Genomic DNA, 19,581 nt, shown 5'->3' with positions numbered 1-19,581 from the left:
AATGGAAGTCAATGGAGACATATGACTAGTAAAAATTCATTTGTAGAGCTCTCTAATTGGAATTGCTACTAGTAATAATTGAATTGTAGAGCTCTCTAATTGAATTCTTACTAGTAAAAATGCAATTACGACGAGTAACGCTGGGTACAATTTAAGCTAAAGCGGCTTGCCATACGCCATAGGTGTAATGGTTGTTATGCAGTACGAACTGTATATTCTGTTCCCCTTCCCATCACAGAAAACTTTGTGCATTTTTTTGAATTTCAAAAAACACTTTAGTATGTTTATTAAGCCATTTGGTTTACAAGGACACAGGACGTGTCATAATAAGCCATGTTTACATTGTAATACCCATGTCATTATATACATGTCCTCATGAGTCATAAACCATACAAGAACATGCATACACACACATGTGGAGGGTCTAATAACAGCATCAACTAGCAGGGGTGTTGATCAGCTAAACCTTGACCCCTTCAATAAATCACTGTTCAAAATGCATGTGTGTATTTGTACATGGAAAATAGTGATGTTGAACAGATGAGAAGACAAACAGTTATACCTTTCTAGCCATCTTCTTATTCACCTCCAGCAAACTGTCATCTTCACCAGCCTATCATAAGTAAAAACATACCAGCTTTCAGTGTCTGAGATTCATTCACATACCAACAGATACACACATATGCTCTCTAGTCACACCTGTATGATAGCAAGCGTAGGTTTGAGGCCTGGGTTGGTTTCTCTAATAGCTCTGAGCTCTTCTCTGCTCCTCTGAACAATGTCACTGTAAATGAGATGGAAACAAATATATTTAACCATTCAACTCAGTGGTTTCATAGCATATTTCATCAATAGTAGCATTCTGCATGTTCACTAACTGCCAATAACAGGGTAGAACTTTTTATTAAATGAGCATAAAACACATCAAAAACATTAGTTGTATTATTTTATTTTTTTACTTATCAAGCTTACAAAGTTGATAAGCGTTTTAAACAACTTGGTTATCTATTGCTGACTGCTCTGCTCCAAAAATCAATGTCAACCACGCATCAAACATCAAATGACACTCCAACATCTTGAACCTCAGATCAAATAGAGCATTAGCTGCAAGTTTTAGGCCAAATATTACAATAAGACAATAAATTCTAACATTACCTAAAATCAAATATTTTTTTCTCAGATTTTTTAACATTCCAAGTAGATATTCAACTGCTCTAAATACTCAAACACAACTTCACCCTGCGCCTGCACAGATTGTGCAAGTTTAAAACTCGTATATGCTAGCACTCCTGGCACACACATGCAGCATATAACAACTATATAACAACTATACCGATCATGTCCTGTTGCTGTGCTGTCTGACAGAAACCAATAAAGACTAATTAAATTAAATAAATATTAGAATAACATTAGGAGTAATTAATTTTGTTCAGCTGAATTTAATCATTTTAAGCAGGTTAGCCAACACATTTAACTAGTAGCAGATAAACTTATCTTATAGTTACTGAGGAGTCTATTGCATCATTGTAAGCATCTCTTGTAAGGCTGGCTGCAAAGACATCTGATTACTTTGACCCTTTGTAGCAGCTACCTAACCTTTGACTCCATTTACAGATATCCATGAGATACATAGGGGTCACTTGTAGGGTTTGATTAGGCAATGACTAAAGTCTAAATACAGACATACATACGTTTTCATCACAGGAGAGTATTTTGTAAAAAAAAAAAAAAAAAAAAAAAGTATTTTTTGCTTTAAAAATTTTTTTTTTTTTTTTTTTGCTCCTCAAAACCCATGTCTAAAATGAACAGAACTGTCCAGGAAATTCTTTATATTTCTATTCTATTTCTATAGTATTACAACTTCTGTCACTTGTAGGAGTGGTGGTCATGTGATTTCACCCCTATATATTTTTTAAAATTGATGGTGTAACAACACTCCCATGTTCTCGTTTAAAATAATGTATTAACCCTTTTAACTTTCAACTCTAGGAGCCAAAAAGTTTTGTTTTTATCTAGAAGATGTATATGATGTCGGTTCATGGTAAATCCTTAACTTTTTTAAATAATAAACATAGCTTCAACTTTGTTAGTAGGTCTTAGTTACCTTCCATAATTTTCAGGGTCCACATGAAATAAAACTGATATAAAAAGGGTGCATTATTAGTTATTTTAATTCAGGACATTTTCAATAAATTCAACAAATTTCGGTTATTTCTGATAACACAAACACACACATATTTAAATCTGTGAAGAAAGTCAGTTTTGTCATAGCCCACCAGGAGCGCGGGTTAAATGAGGACACATTACCTACAAATAACGACATGCTTTCAAACTTAGTTAAAACTAAAAGTCACTTTTTGGAAGCAAAATTTAATTCAGACAGTAACACGTTATGGATATGTAGCCTGCGTTCATTGTGCATAAAGGATGTATACACGTCTGTACAGACGGAAGACTAATGGGAGGCAGAAGTTACATCAGCTGGCCGCCAGACACCGGTAGCACGTGGAAACAAATCAACACCAAGACAATAGCTACTTTAGTAAGTCGCCATATAAACCAAACAAAACTGTTACAATCACTTAACCATTCAGCGTGTTTTAGAACATTTAAGTTTTGTCCGATAAGGGACTTAATAACGTGTTTTATTCTTACCCAACAGCACTTTCATACAGCGGTCCATCGTTTTTTCGTGGATGACTTGTAAAGCTCGCTACCGTTTCAGTTGTGCCGCCGGTCGAACTTGCTTCCCGAACCGATAGATAAGAAACAGCGATATTATCAGGTATGAATCTGTTCTTTTCCGGGTATAAAACTTTGACACCGGCGCGTGAACGTCGTATGCTCGCGTGACTCCGATGCGCATGGCGAAAAGCGACCGACAGTCTCATCGTGCTCCTGGTTTGGCGTTGCTAAGCAGTGCGGTCGCGGTGTCTTGTCTGATGCTCAAGGTGATCTCAAGCAGAACTGGACTAGTAGACAAGTCAAGCGCGTGCCCAAGAGAGTGGCGCGCGCAATGCACACAAAGAGGAAATGCAATGCAATAATTATTCACAAGTCTGAGCAAGAACTTATGACTCACCTACAGTGCAACATCTTCTCTTTTTTTGTTAACTTATTTTCTTTCTATTTACAAATCTGTACTACACATTAGCTATTATTTCTGTTTTAATGTTATATTTTTATTAATTTGATATATCATACATTTGCAAAGATAAGACATTTAGCCTAATTCTCTCAGCAAACTAAGTTGGCCAAGTCACACTGTTGGCAGTCATGGCAGTTTCATTCAAACAGCATGATTGAAGGCAGGACTCAGGACAATAGGAACAGTATTGTCTAATTGATGTCATCACATAAACCTGTTCAAATCCAGCAGTCACATTCATGTCATGAGTTTTGTGTTTGTACGTAGCCTATACACTATAGTTCAAACAGTTTGAGATCTGTTTTTAAAATGTTTTTGAAAGAAGTCTCTTATGCTCACCAAGGCTGCATTTATTTGATCAAAAATACAGTATAACGGTAATATTGTGAAACATTATTACAATGTAAAATATTTATTTTAATATACTTTAAAATATGATTTATTCCTGTGCTGGCAAAGCTGAATTTTCAGCATCATTACTCCAGTCTTCAGTGTCACATGATCCTTCAGAAATCATTCTAATATGCTGATTTGCTGCTCAAGAAACATTTCTTCATATTATCAGTGTTGAAAACAGTTGTGCTGCTTAATATTTTTCTGCAAACCGTGATACATTTTTATAACACTATAAATGTCTTTACAGTCCCTTTTGATTTATTTATTGCATAACTGTTGAATAAAAGTATTACTTTTGAAAAAAAATCTTACTGATCCTAAACTTTTTAAAGGTAGTGTCTATAGGTGAATCAACAGAATTTGCAGCACATCTGTGTGTTGTTTTAGTTATCATCATATTTAACAAAGTTGTCCCTGGACAATCTTATATATAACACAAAGTACATAAAAAAAATATTTTTGCCTCTTATTCAGGTACAATTAGTTAAATTCAGCTAAAGCAACATGATTTTTGAACATTTTGTCACAACTTAACTTTATGTTCAGTCCACCTAATATATTAAAAGTGAACCTTACTTAATCCATTTGTGTTAGGACAATAATTTTTGACAACAAACTGAGCAGCAGATCTGGAGTTCCCAGCATGCTTTGCAAGGGACTGCAAGGAGAGAACATGTTTTGAGAACTAAGTTTTCAGTAAAGGGTTGTTAGTTTAATGTTCAGTTATGTTCTATTATGTTGAGTTTCTGTAATGTTTTTGAATTAGTTACATTGGTGGTGCTTGTGAGCAGCTATGGTTCCTGTGAGTTTGTTTTACTCAGTAAATAACAACCATAATGTCAGTACTGACACCAGTCTCTTCTTATTTGTTCATTCTATATAGTGCATATAATGATGAAACTGCAGTAAAATAAAAATAGTTTGCTCAATAAACTTAAATTAAGTTCATTGAACACAATTTTCTGGGTGTATTATAGCGACCTCCTATAGCAACTTTCTATGCCACAGTCAGAAAGGTTTATGTATTCTTGCATGTGTTGGTTTAATAGATGTGAGCAGGGACATCACGTTCCACATGAGGTAGACTAGACACATGTGATCTAATTAGGGTAATAAAGTTATCGTTTAATTTATGACATCTGCCAAGAAACTTTGAATGAATCCACATAGAATGAGACACAGCTGATAACATTTTTGTATACACAAGAAATAGTTTGATCCATCATCACAATTAACTAGTCATTCCATCCCAAGAATAAACACTTCATTTAAAAATGCATGTAAAAAATTTGCAATACAAAAAGAGGATTTCTGAATCCCTTCAAGTTATTTGCCAAAACAGCCAACTGTAAAAATGGACAAATTTCAATATTTGTGATACTTCTGAGATGTTTATTTTCCTTCAGAAGATGAATGCCTAAAAAAGAAATAGCAACAAATATAAAATGGTAATACAAAAGAAGAAAAGAAAAATATATATATATATATATATATATATATATATATATATATATATATATATATATATATATATATATATATATATATATATATATATATATATATATATATTTGATCACTTAGTGTATTTTGAACTGTGATATTTGTGGCCATGTCATCGCTTCCAGAAGAACATTTTTTTAAACGGGTTGCTCCTATCATATCTCTTGGCTCGCTCCATCTTCACAAGGACCTCCCTGACCTCCACCTCCGTTGACTGAACATTGATGTGAATGTAGTCTATCATCGAGCTCTGCTGTTCTACTAGCATTGCCACATCCAGAAAAACCTCATGAAGACTCTGAATGCGTCTCTCCAGCTGCAGCAGTTCTGTGTGACGGCTCTCAATCTGTATGAGCGCAGACCGTGCAGTTTTCCCTTCCGAAACCATGTTCTCACTGAAGACGTTCCACTGACCGCTCTCCAGCATCTCCTCGATCTGGTCACCCGTGACCTCTCGCCCCACAATCTCCATCTGCCGTTGAATATATGCCTTGCAGGACTCTCTGTAGCTCATCTCCGCATCGTTGTACTCCACCATGGTATCTCGGAAACTGTTGCTTATGCTGGAGTACTGTGTTCGGGCGATTCTTGCCACCGGTGAATTGACGCCATACTTTTCCTCTAACTCTTTCCCGTGGGAATCCATTTTGCGAAGGTGCGCAAGCATCTCCTGTCCACTGGTTTTGATGCCAGCAGCGATAGCATCCGAGTCACAGGTATTCGAATCACTAGAGCCGACTGCACCTGTAAAAATATGTGAGTTTCGCTCCCTGAGACGCTTCACTTCCAGACTGATGTACTGAATCTGACGCCGAGCCTCTTGTGCCTCATCAAAGACAGCTTCCATGTCAGGGTTGGTGTTGGTATCTTGAGGAGGATCATCATGGTTTGTGTTTTCTGAAGGGGGGAGAGCTTGGCCAGATTCATGCTCTGCAACACTCTCGTTAGACACTGATACAGCTCGGAGGTGGTCAAGTCTGTCCCTCATGACTGAAGTATATGACTGAAAAGTAAAAAGTATATATTCTGTAAATTAATTAGAAAAAAACCAACACACATGAACATAAAATATACAGTAGGCATTTTGGTAGCAACAACCAGCACTTAAAAACATAATATTTGTTGTCATACGTAACATGCACGTCAAAACGTCTGCCATGTGGAAACGTAGACCGTAGACTACTTGTGTCACCAAAAGCCTGTCAGACAAGACAGACTTGTTTTTAGATCCACGTTTGAAAATACAGGCTAAGCTTATTATTTTTTATTTTTCACTCTTATTAAGTTTCTATTAGGCTCTGCTTCATCATGATGCAGTTTTTTATTATTTGAAGAGAAGGCAAAATCGCAATTGGTATTCATTGTATTTGGTTATATTCAGTCAGAGATAAAGATAGCCTACTTAGTAGGCTACATTTATAAAGAATGGTTCAATCTAATATATCTGCAAATACGTACAACCAGACCCAATTTAGACCCATCTTATTATTGGAGAAAAACTCTTTTTTTAAATGAAAACTGGCCTGCGTTTAATGTTTGCCAACGCAAATACTCTGCTTTGAGAATTCATATCACTGTGGCCTACCTCAAATTGTGTCCTTCTGTGTGCATTCCTCTCAAAGTCAGCTTTGTAGGGTACGAAATTCACGCTATTATTCGTCTAAGAAAAAAAAAAAATACATTCACCAAATTTCACCGCATGTGTGAGTAATGATCGGTGATGATGTAATAGACACAGACCCCGCCCAAAGTCAGGTTGCGCAGAGATCATGATGTCCGGCAGAGGGCAGCAGAGATGCGTCACTTGAGAGATGAGAGGAGAGCTGAAGCAAAGCATGCCATTTCCAGAACAAATGTACAGATTTAATGATCTTCTTCGAATATTTAAGACTAAGTATTTTTTTGATGATAACCCCCTTGTTTCTTTTATGTATTTATTTTTTAAGTTTCTTCAGGTTTATGTTGTTTTTTTATTCAGTTTGCTGCTATTTTGACTTTTTGAAATTGTATTAAGCTGTCTTTTTGAGGTTTTTCTTCAAGCGATACAACAAAATAAAAAAGCTACTCGATGGCTCACAGGAGGCTTTTTATTGTAAATAAAGTCCAAATTATTATTATTTTTTATTATTTTTTTTTATCGCCGTTCATGTATTGTAGGCCTACATTTTAAGTCTACTGCACCTGTGCCGATCGTGTCAAAGATTTTAACGTTGAGAGAATACACATTTTATGAAGGAAGGCTTAAAAAACACAGAAAATGACTCACCGTATAGGCTAAATGTCATCACAAAGTTTATTTTGAAAAATATAGATAAATCAAAAACTAAAAACTTACTCTATAGGGTATGCTATTAACATCTAAAATGCATTTATTCTCCGACTAATGGGTTGCTATAGTCTAATGGTTAGGCTATTATTACAATTAACTTTAAGTAGGCTATTAGTAGAAAAATAGCTATTTAGTGTGGCGAACAAATATCAACTTAACTACCGACGAAACTTCCTATTTGTTTAGTTAAAGCATCCTATAAGCAATCCTTATTTTCACTGTCAGTAGCCTATGCTTAGGCTACTAAATTGATCGAAGTTGCTCTAGCTGTTGAATCCCTGAATCTATAAATAGGCTATCTTTGCATCATGATTGTCAGAGTCTCAGACCACTAATGTAGCTATTCGACCTATGACATAGAAGATATGAAGACGACATCGAATTCAGTCACTTTTCGCAAAATAAATAGAGATTATGTCACGTGTTACCGAAACACACGTCTGACATTCTATTGAGCGAACAGGTTTGGCGTCAAAGTTACGCCCTGGAACGCGCATTCCTTCCCCCCGACCTCCCATTACAGCTGCAGTAAGGATGGAGCTGCAGCCTTCAGATGACATATCGACATAAGTTAAACTGGTGACATTTCGGACAAAAATATAAGGTAATGAGCTTTGTAGTCATTTTTTCTTCACATTTTCAGCCTCTATTTTACAATTTAATAGAGAATTATTCATAGAAGAAATATATTCGTTAGAATGTTGTCAGTGTAAAACTGTAAAATGATTAAAAATGTAGCCTATAAAATTAATTTCCAATGAAAACAAATAGTAAAATGCGGCTTTGAGGAAATTTCATTAAATCGTGTTTATTGTCTTTTAAAAAGTTTTATGTAACAGGTTTATGTAGCCTTCTTATCTTCTGAGCTGTAAATCTTTAGTTACTCAAATTCAATTGAATATTTTTAGATATCTTGTCATACATTTATTAGTAAAATATTCATAATCAGAGAGAACTCTATTTATGAAGAAACAAAGGCTGAACTATCAATTCAATCCATTCAAACTTGTTTGGTGAGTGACGCCAGACAGAAATAGTTTTACAGATGAACTTGTTAGACGTGTGACTTTTTCAGTGTTGATAAGGAAGTATTATCCCCCCCTTGTAGAGTCAGTTTCAGAAGGTACACAAAGAAGGAAAATGGGTTTATGCTTGAAAACAACGACTAGGCTACACGAGGGATTGTTATGCTAAATTGTTTTAGACTGTTTAGCCTACATCAGATGGTGTCCTTTCTTGTTCATTCTCCCCTCTAGCAATCATGAGGGACAGACTGGATCATCTTCAGACCATTTCAGAGTCTAACAGTGATCTGGAAGAGCTGGAATCAGAGACTTTCAGCAATGTGGACCTGGAGGAATTCCACCAGCAGGCCGTCATTTATGACAACAGCGATGAGATGGAGTCTGTGCTCGATGAGGCTCAGGACACTAGGCGTGAGATTCAGCTCATCCGTCTGGAGGTGAAGCGTCTCAGGGACCAAAACACACGCTTACTTAGCGAACCAACTCGTACAACACACGTAAAGCATGACGCCAATGTCATCGCTGGTGACATCAAGACCCGTGGTGAGGAAGTTCTGACACGTCTAAAAAAAATGGATGCCCATGCCAAAGAGCTTGAAGAGGAGCATGGCATCAACTCTGCTGTGGCAAGAATCGCCCGAACACAGTACACCAGCCTAAGCAACAACTTCCGAGACGCAATCACCGATTACAACGATGCTGAGATGAGTCACAAGGAATCGTGCAAGCGTCACATTCAGCGGCAAATGGAGATCGTGGGCCGAGAGGTGTCAGGTGACCAGATTGAAGAGATGCTAGAGAATGGTCAGTGGAACATCTTCAACGATAACGTCATGTCAGAAGGGAAAACGGCTCGTTCTGCGCTCAACCAGATCGAGAGTCGACATCGGGACCTGCTTGAGTTAGAAAGCCGAATCAAGAGCCTTCATGAAGTGTTCCTGGACGTGGCTATGCTTGTAGAGGAACAAGGACCCATGACAGACTACATCTTAAACAATGTTCAGAAAACTGATGCTATGCTTGGTGAAGTCCTTGTCAAACTGGAACGGGCAAAGAGACATGACAAAAACAACCCATTCAAGAAAATGTTCTGTGGATGCTTTCCATGTGCAAAAAACTGATCAGAGCGATTGTGAACAGTGTGGACTTTTGGAGGCCTGCAGTATCTGCTGACTTCTGTATTTCAGGACCATTGTCTTCCACAAAGCAAACAAGTAAAACAAGCCAAAGAAAATGAAAGACTTTCACATAGTCCTCCCTACATGCCTTCATGACGACATCTTTTCATTTGCAGATTAATACCTGTGAAGTACAGTATACTAGAAATCACATTCACACCCAGTGTTTGAAGTAAAAGTTAACATAAAGGCAAAAGAGCTTTTAATCTGATGTTATATTGCAGGATAGGCTATTTATTAATATCTTACATTGTTATATATTTTATTACATCTAAGGTGGTTTAATTGAATATGCACTTTCTAGACCCTTTTACATTAAATATCCAGAATATAAAGCATCTGCCATGTTTTGCCAATGCAAGTTGATATTTTTCTTGTCAATTTGTTCTTCTTTTCTGAAGGAATGTGCTTAAGGTTTATAAGATAAATATTTTAGCTCAATAAAATATATTATATTATGTAATTATTATTTGGTTTGTCTTTATTATTAAGTGAATTGCATGTGACAAAATGTTTTGGTTTTTGCAGTATTTCAAGTAGAATTAGTATATCAGAAAATATCGATAGGTAGGCCTAGGCCTATGATACATTTCAAATCTTTAATGAATTATTTCTTATTAAATTAGGCTCAGTGGTGGAAAGAGTACTAAAAAATTGTACTTAAGTAAAAGTATTGCTACTTAAGTAATAATTTACTTGAGTACAAGTAGAAGTACTGAAAAATAATATGACTCAAGTAAGAGTAAATAAGTAGTTTGCTTAAAAACTACTCAAGTAACTATGTTACAAAGTACTTAAGTATTATTTTTAAATTTTTACCCAAAATGGGGAGATGATAGCGATATGGAGCGCTAAACACTCTCATGTCATCTTTTTCATTCATACTGGAAGCCCAGTACATACTGATTCATCCAGAAAGTCCACAAGTGAGATTCACAGAAGTATTAAACTTATGACGTTTCAGGAAATGCCTGATAGAGACGTTTTGACTGATGAAACATGAAAACAAACACATGATAGCGATAACATATCTGTGTTCATCAAGCTATCTCAGGTATTTTCAAAAGAATGATGTATGTCTTCAAAGGGATAGTTCACCCAAAAAGGAAAATTAGCCCATGATTTACTCACCCTGAAGTCATAGGTGTATATGACATTCTTCTTTCAGACGAATACAATCAGAATTATATTAAAAATGTCCTGGCTCTTCCAAGCTTTATAATGGCAGTGAATGGCTAGAGAAAATTTGAAGCCCCAAAAAGTGCATCCATCCATTTACATTTACATTTAGTCATTTAGCAGACGCTTTTGTCCAAAGCGACTTACAAATTAGGACTAAATTAAGCGAGTCATCGTGAAGAGGCAAGAAACAACGCAAGAAGTGCTCAAAATACGAAGTTCAGGCATTGTTCAGAGTAGCATAAGCCCAATAAGCGAGGATTTAAAGGAAGAAGGAAAAAGGATGTTTATTTTTTATTTTTATGAGGTTAAGTGCTTACGGAAGAAATTAGTTTTCAGGTGTCTTTTGAAAGTTGTCAGGGATTCTGCATTCCGGATGAGGGTGGGGAGAGCATTCCACCAGCATGGAACCGTGAATGAGAATGTTCTGGAAAGTGATTTTGTGGCTTTCTGTGATGGAACCACGAGACGTCGCTCGTTGACCGATCGTAGGCTTCTGGTAGGGATGTAGGCTTGTAGGAGTGAGTGAAAGTAGGAGGGAGCTGAGCCTGTGATAGATCTGTAAGCAAGCGTCAATGCCTTGAACTTGATGCGAGCAGCGAGTGGTAGCCAGTGCAGAGAGATGAACAGAGGAGTGACATGGGCCCTCTTGGGCTCGTTGAAGACAAGACGAGCTGCAGCATTCTGAATCATTTGTAGAGGTTTAGTTGCACATGATGGAAGTCCAGCCAGAAGAGCATTGCAGTAATCAAGCCTATATGACCAGGGCCTGGACGAGAAGTTGTGTTGCATGCTCAGTTAGGAAAGGCCTGATCTTCCTGATGTTGTGCAGTGCAAACCTGCATGATCAAGCTGTCTTTGAAATGTGATTTGTGAAGGTCAGCTGGTCATCCAATATTACTCCAAGATTTCTGACCGACCTTGATGGGGTGATTGATGCTGAATCTAGCTGGATAGTGAAGTCGTGCTGTAGAGACGGATTGGCAGGGAGGACGAGAAGCTCAGTCTTTGCCAGGTTGAGCTGCAGGTGATGTTCCTTCATCCATGCCGAGATGTCCGCCAGACAGCTTGAGATCCGTGCAGCTACTGTGGAATCATCTGGTTGAAATGAGAGGAAGAGCTGTGTATCATCAGCATAGCAGTGGTAGGAGAAACCATGTGCCTGTATGATGTGTCCCAGTGATGTGGTGTAGATGGAGAAGAGGAGGGGTCCAAGAACTGAACCCTGAGGAACCCCTGTGGTCAGTTGATGTGCTTTGGATACCTCGCCTCTCCATGCGACCCTGAAGGACCTACCTGTGAGATAGGACTCGAACCAGTGGAGGGAAGTTCCTGTGATGCCCAGTGATGAAAGGGTGGACATAAGGATCTGATGATTCACAGTGTCGAAGGCAGCAGACAGATCCAGGAGAATGAGAACTGAAGATTTGGAAGCAGCTTTTGCGATCCTTAGGGCTTCTGTGACCGACAGTAATGCAGTCTCAGTTGAATGCCCTTTCTTGAAGCCGGATTGGTTGACATCCAGCTGGTTGTTCAGAGACAAGAAGGATGTTACTTGGTTGAAAACAGCTCTTTCAAGTGTCTTCGCAATGAATGGTAGGAGAGAATTCTCTGTAATTCTCTGCAAAAGATGTGTTTAGTGTTGGTTTTTTAAGCAGTGGTGTTACCCGAGCCTGCTTGAATGCAGTAGGGAAAATGCCAGTATGAAGGGATGAGTTGATGATGTGTGTGAGTGCTGGAAGAAGTGTGGGAGAGATGGCTTGTAGAAGGTGTGAGGGGATGGGGTCTAGAGGGCAGGTGGTAGGATGACTGGAGAGGATAAGTTTAGATACTTCTTCCTCGGTTAGTGGAGAGAAGGAGGAGAGAAGGAGGAGAGAAGGAGGAGAGAAGGTTATTGGCTGTGGGAAAGGTTGGTCTGGGTTCCTGTGTATGTGGAGCTGAGAACTGAATATCCATGATAACTGAATATCCATGATTTTATCCATGATAAAAGTGCTCCACACGGCTCCAGGGGAGTTAATAAAGGCATTCTGAAGTGAAGCCATGCGTTTGTGTAAGGAAAATACCTATATTTAAAACTTTATAAACTCTAATCACTAGCTTCCGCCAGACAGCCGTACGCATCGATTTACGGTGGAAGACTAATCCCTGACCCGATGCACAGCGTAATGATGAATGTAGAAGCGCAGAGGTAAGAGCAAAACATAACACTGGTCGCGAATTAGCAATTTTGAAGAGAAATGTCGGAGGATTTCTATATAATAGAAGAGGAGCTTCAGTTTGTTGCACAGCCCTATTTGTTTAAACCGCGAGAGGCGTCTAAGCTTACGATAATCCTACATCCTACGTCATACATACGCCAAGGGTTACTGTTGTGACGCAAGTCGACTTGCGTAGTATGCGCACGGTTGTCTGGCGGAAGCTAGTTATTTTAGATTATAAAGTTATAAATATGGGTATTTTTCTTCCAAAAACCCATGGCTTCGCTTCAGAAGGCCTTTATTAACCCACTTTTTTTTAATCATGAATGAATGCACTTTTTTGGGCTTACATTTTTTTCCAACCATTCACTCCCATTATAAAGCTTGGAAGAGCCAGGACAATTTTTAATATAACTCTGATTGTATTCGTCTGACAGAAGAATGTCATATACACCTAGGAGGAATTGAGGGTGAGTAAATCATGGGTTCATTTTCATTTTTGGGTGAACTAACCCTTTAATGCAATGCTAATCAACATAGCTTGTATCATAGAATTTAATGAAATAATACATTCTCAGTTCTCACTCTGTGTTATCAAGCAACATTAAACCACAGAAGTAATTTCAAACACAACTGACATGTATTGGATTAATGTATTGAATCTACACATCTCAATTCTCCAGCGGCAGTCATCTTTGTTGTAAACGAATTCAACCAAAGCGCTCTTTGGTAGGGATGGGCGTATCGATCCTGTTGCGCTACTCATTTGGCATTGATTTCCTTAAAAAAATATCGATATAAACTAAAAAATTATAATTGGGGGTGTATGTATCACTTTCAGCTGTTTTAGATTACTTCCTTAAATTACTATGTGCCGGGACACCCCTGGCTGTACCTGGCGGCGTATTGAGCTGGCCCATGTCACGTGACAGGAGACGAGCAAATGAGCGACATTGTGCGACACAGCCGACAACGACACACACACACAGCCAAACAAGGCCACCAGCCCAGAGCCGTTTCTCTCTATGGCTCTGCACCAGCCCAGTAAAGTGTGACGACATATCTCGAGTGCACTAAAGGCGTGATGGTGTCAGACCGTTTTCTAGTTCTTTTTTTCAGGGAACAACTGTCTTTGTTATTTAGGTTTATAGGATAAGTAAATCCTAGTTTATTAGGATCTTTATGACGTCTTGTTTTTGCTTCAGTGAAGTGTTACATGTTTACTTCTACAAAGAGGCTCGAAACATAACATTGTTATGATGTATTAGTTTTTTTTAGTTTTTTTTTTTTTTTTTTTTCTTTTAGCTTTTTCTACCAAGATTGGTCTTTTTTCTTTTTATTGAGAAATAAGAAAAGTGAAAATGTGTAAGTTTTTGTTCATATTTAATTTATTTCATTCATATTTATGTTATTTATTTTAATTTTAATTTTATTATGTATTGACCATAATACATTTTGTATAAATGGTCTGTATTTGTCTTCTGATTTGTCTTAAATGTAATAATATTTTTACTGACAAAATTTTAAAAAAAGAAAAAAAGAAATGGTATCGGTATTGGTATCAATATCGATGAAAATGCAAGAAAAAGTATCGGTATCATATCGAATCCTAAAAGTGTGGTATCGCCCATCCCTACTCTTTGGTGACGTGGATGATTACGTTATGTTGATCATCTGTCCATCGTCGTATAAAGCCCGCCCTGACAGCTCTGGTTCGAGCATAGTTGCTCCACAACGGATCAAGTCCAGACCGAACTTTTTTCTGAAAAACAAAATTATATCATTAATCTTTTAATTATTTTGGCTAAGTTTTATATTCATAAGGCAAAAATAACTCAAAAGAAACCCTCCTATATGTAAGGGATAATGTAGAGCGAGGCGGTTGTATACAACCCCGACAGGCTGATCAGGACCTCGACGCGAAGCGAAACGGAGGGTTCTTGAATCAGCCTGAAGGGGTTGTATTCGCTATAACAACCGCCTCGCTCTACATTATCCCGCTTATTACATGGCTAACCACCAAATAAATCAATAATTTGACACAAAATATTGATTTAAAAAGTAGTTTATTGATTTAAAACCTATTGTATTGCTTCCGCTAAAGAAAATAGTCCGTTCCGTCTCTACGGTTAGAATCCTGCATCCATAGCAACGCTCTGTTTTTCATGGCAACGGTGTGTTATACTTCGCAGCGGTCTGTTATCAAGAAATAACAGACCGCATTCTACATTGGAATGTAGTAATACGCTATGTAATAATACCTTTTATAACACTGATCTCATAATATACTTAGAAACTCTTTCAAACATGAGATCACAAAACAAAAAGCTTATAAAAACAATAAAATTTTTAAAGCTTTTCAAATACATATAACTTCCCTGATATTATAAACTTTCATTTCTGTATTTATTATTTATTTTATTATTATTATGTACATTTATATGGGGCGCCGTTTGTAAAGCAGCTCACGCAGAAAATAACGGCAACATTTTGTCACATTTAGCTTCAAACAATGTTTAAAAAACTGGTATGAATTTTTGACGGTCACTTTTTACCACATTTACAACAATATTTGTCAACTTAGAGATATTTTGCTGTTAAATCTAAATATTAAATGTTACACCTAAATGTTAAATGTTAAATGTTAAATCTAAATGCTAAATCTAAATCTAAATGTTAAATCTAAATGTTAAATCTAAATGTTAAATCTAAATCTAAATGTTAAATATAAATATTAAATCTAAATCTAAATGTTAAATCTAAATCTAAATGTTAAATCTAAATATTAAATCTAAATCTAAATGTTAAATCTAAATGTTAAATCTAAATCTAAATGTTAAATTTAAATCTAAATGTTAAATCTAAATCTAAATGTTGAATCTAAATGTTTCGGGTGAAACTAAATATTTAACTAATATGCAAATTCAAAATGCCGGTAACCGGAAGTGCCAAAATAAATGCTCGAGGAGGTCAGTGTGTGTTTATAGCATGGTTTATAGTGTCAAATAACGAATAAAAACCAAAAAAAAAAAAAAGTCCAGACCACTGATCTATATAATGTCATTCTATATAGATCAGTGGTCCAGACCGAACTTCCTGACCTCAAATGTTGTGGGCGGTGCTAATTTCGACTGGCATCCAGGCTAATTTAATTGAACTGTGTGCTTGTATTTTAGACACTTACATTGTTCTTGCTCATGCAGTAACTGCGTCCATGTTATGAGCCGAGTTTGTGTTAAATAAAAGGCGATCTGGAGCTGAAATGTGTTGCTTTTGCAATCATGCTGTGCTCGCTGTTAGTTTATTGTCAAGCAGTTTCTTTAAATAACGCTGCCTGCCGTTGTTATTTAGTCTCTCCCCATAGAGCCCCTTTCCTTTCGCTTCCTCCTTCTCCATTTATTCCCAAGAAACTGCGCCGTATCGCAAAATGCAAACATATATCAAGCTGCTCTCTCTGCCGCTATTTCTCTCGGTCTCACTGTTGAAGTAACCATGACAACGGATAGTGTACCCTGCCAAGATGGCGGCGCCGCCCCAGCATGCAACGCAGCGTGACGTAGGTTCGCATTCTCTATAAAGGTTTTAAAATGGTATAGTCACAATATAGAATTGCACCTTTTACTTTGCCTGCATGACTTAAAGGCACTGGACTCTTTTTTTAGATAATTGACATATTTTATTTACCATTTGGGAGTTGTTTCTCACATGACATTTCCTTGTTCCTAAAAAATACCATACGTGCCACAAATGTGACATGAACACTGCATGAAACAGTGTGACAATCCATTCACGAGCTATGTTTATGGCTCAATGTATAAATCTTTCACAACAGAATATTTAACAATCAACTACACAAAATTAACATTTTCATCCGTTTAATAACAAATGATTATTGATTAGATTACACTTATATAACGCTTTATAAATAGTATTTGACTGTTCTAGTGCATCCATTTCAGTTTTTAAAATACTTAAGTGTTAAAAAACATATAAATAAAAAAAAAGTGACAAGCTGGCTTTTGAGGCTGAAACCAAACAATGAAATAAACAATGACCACTGATCTTGACTAAAGTGGCTTGTGATTTCAAGTTTCTTCTGTCATAAAGCTCACATAGTTTCACATGGCTGCATGCATTTATTACATATAATTTTCCGATCATCCAACTTTTTTTTCTTCGTCAGTTTGTGAAGCAACTTCTCCTCCTATAAGACATAACACAGAGAAACAATGAGAACTCTTATGCAACCAAGAGTGATCATAAGAAATGCCAGAAGTATATTAGTTTACTCACAGTGAGGTACCAGAAGCTCGTATACTTTTCCTCTGACCATCTAAATATTTGACTGAAAGGTGCAAGAACATGCAAGTGCAGGTGGGGGACGGTGATAAATGGAGGCACATGGAAACCTAGACTAAAATACAATCATGTTCTCATTTAATAACGGCTTCATCCAAATAAACACTCGATTAATGTAATAGTAGTGTTGTAGAATATATACCTGATGTCTTCTAAATCTTTGACATCCCTGGCTTTCAGCACATCTCTTCCCATATCTGCCATCCTCCTAACTGCCCAAGACGATCACATTTAGATTATTGAAAAACCTACTGTGTTAATGGTTTATTTTATTAAAAATAAATGTTTACTATCATCTCTTAATACAATCATGATAATGAATATATATATATATAGCCTGTATGATAATAATATGCTAATTATAAACCTGGGATCAATTCTTCATTTATCTGTCTGTTACTGTTACTGTTGAGACTAGAAATACAGAAGCCATTCGCAAAACAGCTTTACTCACTTAAGTCAAATGCAACTTCAAAAATGACATAATCTTACCTAGACCTATATCATCTGCTTGGAGTGACAAACAGCTATGGATATGTTGCTTTGGTATAACCAGGTAGTGATGAGGTGCACCTGGGTCAATGTCCTTGAAACAAACTATTTCCTCATTCTGTCAAAGAATCACATTTCATGTTTTATTCCTTGACATTTAAAGTACATTATACTTATTATGTAATTGTATTATAAAATTAAAAAAAACATTGTAGGCTATATTTATGTTCCTGAAAACAGAGGGAAAACCTAAATAAAAGTAAATACACTTGATAAAAGTAAATTAAATTTTTTTACACTATTGTGTAGCCTATATGTACAGACTTTTACAAACTTTTGGACCCTATTCAATCAATGGAAAAACTATTAAATAACGTAAATATAAAAGTAAATAATTACTAAGTAAAAAAGTAAAGAACAATTTGTCTACACCTTCACGTATCAGATTTTCGAAACATTCATTCAATCGGTCACGGAACCAATCTTGGTTATCTATTTCCTACGACAAAGATCAACTTACTTCCGCCAGTATCTCAGTGTATGGTTCGTCGCCGTTTGCGATCCTACAGAAAATACAAGTTTCATCCAACCCGTCGTCCGAAGAATCTTGCTCATTTTCACAGGGACACTTTATTTCAGCCATTCTGGCTGGGAGTTTCCGGGACAAATGAAACTCGCATTCTTCTTCCTTGTTCTTCCTTTAGCGTGTAAATTAACGTAATTACATAAGCTCATCTCATTCATCACATAGTCACAGTAATCTTGGGAATTGCGTAACGTTAGCGTCAAGAGTTCGCCATATCATATCATGATATGGCGGACATCACAAACACCAGATTTGCCTAACTTACTTACAAAATTGTGCTGCGGTCAGGACGTGTCAGTAGGTAACGCTACAAGATGACAACTCGGATAGTCTGGTAATCAGCGCTGTTCTTGTCCTCGGAAATTATTCTTTTCTATGACAATTCCCATAATAAAGCCGTGTTCGTCTTTGCTGTTGATGATACTAATAAATAATTAAACTCCACGTTAATTAATCAACTTTACTGTATAACAAAGAGAGCGCAACAGGTGAATGTGGTTGTAATAATATGCCAAAGCAAACGGAAGCGTGTATACCTTTCATTGTTGAGGCCGCTGCCATTTTATTTACATTACGTCATAGGGTCGGGGCTTTCGGTTTTGAGTTTCAGTTGTGATGAATTGTTTTCTCAACTATAGGCACTTTGGGCCAGGATGACTTTAACTCAAACTCAAGTTTAAAACATACGTTTACGTGTACGTATCACGTATGCATACACAATAAAAGTGATAGCCTTTACCTTGATATTTTGCTACGGCTTTATTATAGGCAAAAAGTAATTTCGCCCAGTAAATACGGTTATTTCATATATAGTTTAAACGTGTAATAATTCAGAATTTACTATAATGGATACCCATTGTTTGAAAGTTTGGGTCTGGGACTAGGGCAAAACAATAAAATCTTAAAGTCTTTTGAAACGTAGCAGAAGGGGATTTCTTTAAGACTGCAATAATGTCCTATAATGTCAAAAATTAATGGTAAAATATGTACTATTGTATTAACACTTTATTGACTAAAAATGCGTTAGAACAAGTTCATCTCAAAGACGAGTTTGTTCAGAATCAGTTACATATAGCAGGTCGGCTGACTCGATTTCCTTCTCAGTCATTCCCGTAGCGTCACAGTGACATAGTTTGATATCTAAATATCAAAACAGCAGCCCCTGTTGAAGCCCAGCGTCCATTG

General features: G+C 36.8%; 4 protein-coding genes across 11 annotated transcripts in view; 1 reads left to right on the top strand and 3 right to left on the bottom strand.

The window, feature by feature from the left end:
- mthfd1l (methylenetetrahydrofolate dehydrogenase (NADP+ dependent) 1 like) overlaps positions 1-3,022 on the bottom strand; it is a 35,010-nt gene extending 31,988 nt beyond the window's left edge. Inside the window, exons 1-3 of one of the 2 annotated variants that reach the window (XM_084090803.1) lie at positions 2,656-3,022; positions 700-784; positions 563-613 (exon numbers count right to left, since the gene is read on the bottom strand). In XM_084090803.1, coding sequence (XP_083946929.1) covers positions 563-613; positions 700-784; positions 2,656-2,891 — 372 coding nt within the window. In that variant the 5' untranslated portion in view covers positions 2,892-3,022. The remainder of the gene's footprint in view (positions 1-562; positions 614-699; positions 785-2,655) is intronic. The other variant, XM_084090802.1, reaches the window with a different exon arrangement.
- Positions 3,023-5,108: 2,086 nt separating this feature from the next.
- On the bottom strand, positions 5,109-16,619 carry stx11b.2 (syntaxin 11b, tandem duplicate 2). Of its 3 annotated transcripts, none has more exons than XM_084090790.1 (3): positions 16,144-16,619; positions 14,620-14,721; positions 5,109-6,050 (listed from the first exon to the last, which is right to left on the bottom strand). In XM_084090790.1, the coding sequence occupies exons 1-3, from the start codon at positions 16,156-16,158 to the stop codon at positions 5,160-5,162; spliced, it is 1,008 nt and encodes a 335-aa protein (XP_083946916.1). In that variant the 5' UTR covers positions 16,159-16,619; the 3' UTR covers positions 5,109-5,159. The 3 variants fall into 3 exon arrangements, with proteins under 3 accessions (XP_083946916.1, XP_083946918.1, XP_083946917.1); XM_084090792.1 differs by lacking the exons at positions 14,620-14,721; positions 16,144-16,619 and adding exons at positions 6,633-6,707; positions 6,788-7,079; XM_084090791.1 differs by lacking the exons at positions 14,620-14,721; positions 16,144-16,619 and adding an exon at positions 6,633-6,768.
- On the top strand, positions 7,893-10,040 carry stx11b.1 (syntaxin 11b, tandem duplicate 1). The gene is made up of 2 exons (XM_084091955.1): positions 7,893-7,980; positions 8,633-10,040. Exon 2 carries the CDS (start codon positions 8,638-8,640, stop codon positions 9,520-9,522), a length of 885 nt encoding a protein of 294 aa, XP_083948081.1. The 5' UTR covers positions 7,893-7,980; positions 8,633-8,637; the 3' UTR covers positions 9,523-10,040.
- Positions 16,620-16,817: 198 nt separating the features above from the next.
- LOC311068382 (adenosine 5'-monophosphoramidase HINT3) lies at positions 16,818-18,976 on the bottom strand. 5 transcript variants are annotated; one of them, XM_084090799.1, is made up of 7 exons: positions 18,933-18,976; positions 18,666-18,819; positions 18,331-18,508; positions 17,811-17,928; positions 17,461-17,530; positions 17,253-17,373; positions 16,818-17,163 (listed from the first exon to the last, which is right to left on the bottom strand). In XM_084090799.1, the coding sequence occupies exons 3-7, from the start codon at positions 18,451-18,453 to the stop codon at positions 17,068-17,070; spliced, it is 528 nt and encodes a 175-aa protein (XP_083946925.1). In that variant the 5' UTR covers positions 18,454-18,508; positions 18,666-18,819; positions 18,933-18,976; the 3' UTR covers positions 16,818-17,067. The 5 variants fall into 5 exon arrangements, with proteins under 5 accessions (XP_083946925.1, XP_083946926.1, XP_083946924.1 ...); XM_084090800.1 differs by having other exon boundaries at positions 18,662-18,974; XM_084090798.1 differs by having other exon boundaries at positions 18,666-18,974.
- Between the last annotated feature and the right edge of the window lie 605 nt (positions 18,977-19,581).

This window comes from Abramis brama (assembly GCF_963993115.1).
Source record: "Abramis brama genome assembly, chromosome: 18".
NCBI classification, from domain to species: Eukaryota; Metazoa; Chordata; class Actinopteri; order Cypriniformes; family Leuciscidae; genus Abramis; species Abramis brama.
Note: the sequence above shows the minus strand (reverse complement) of the source record. Positions and strands in the feature narration are given on the sequence as shown.

What these genes read in the sequence shown, in the direction of transcription:
- stx11b.2 (XM_084090790.1), bottom strand. An exon ending in GGACAGATGATCAACATAAC is followed by an intron (nt 6,051 to 14,619) that starts GTAATCATCCAC and finishes TTTACTTTTCAG; the next exon opens with TCATATACTTCAGTCATGAG.
- stx11b.1 (XM_084091955.1), top strand. Translation starts at nt 8,638, where the DNA reads ATGAGGGACAGACTGGATCATCTTCAGACCATTTCAGAGTCTAACAGT.
- LOC311068382 (XM_084090799.1), bottom strand. Translation starts at nt 18,453, where the DNA reads ATGGCTGAAATAAAGTGTCCCTGTGAAAATGAGCAAGATTCTTCGGAC. An exon ending in AGCAGATGATATAGGTCTAG is followed by an intron (nt 17,531 to 17,810) that starts GTAAGATTATGT and finishes CGTCTTGGGCAG; the next exon opens with TTAGGAGGATGGCAGATATG. An exon ending in AAAGATTTAGAAGACATCAG is followed by an intron (nt 17,374 to 17,460) that starts GTATATATTCTA and finishes ATTGTATTTTAG; the next exon opens with TCTAGGTTTCCATGTGCCTC.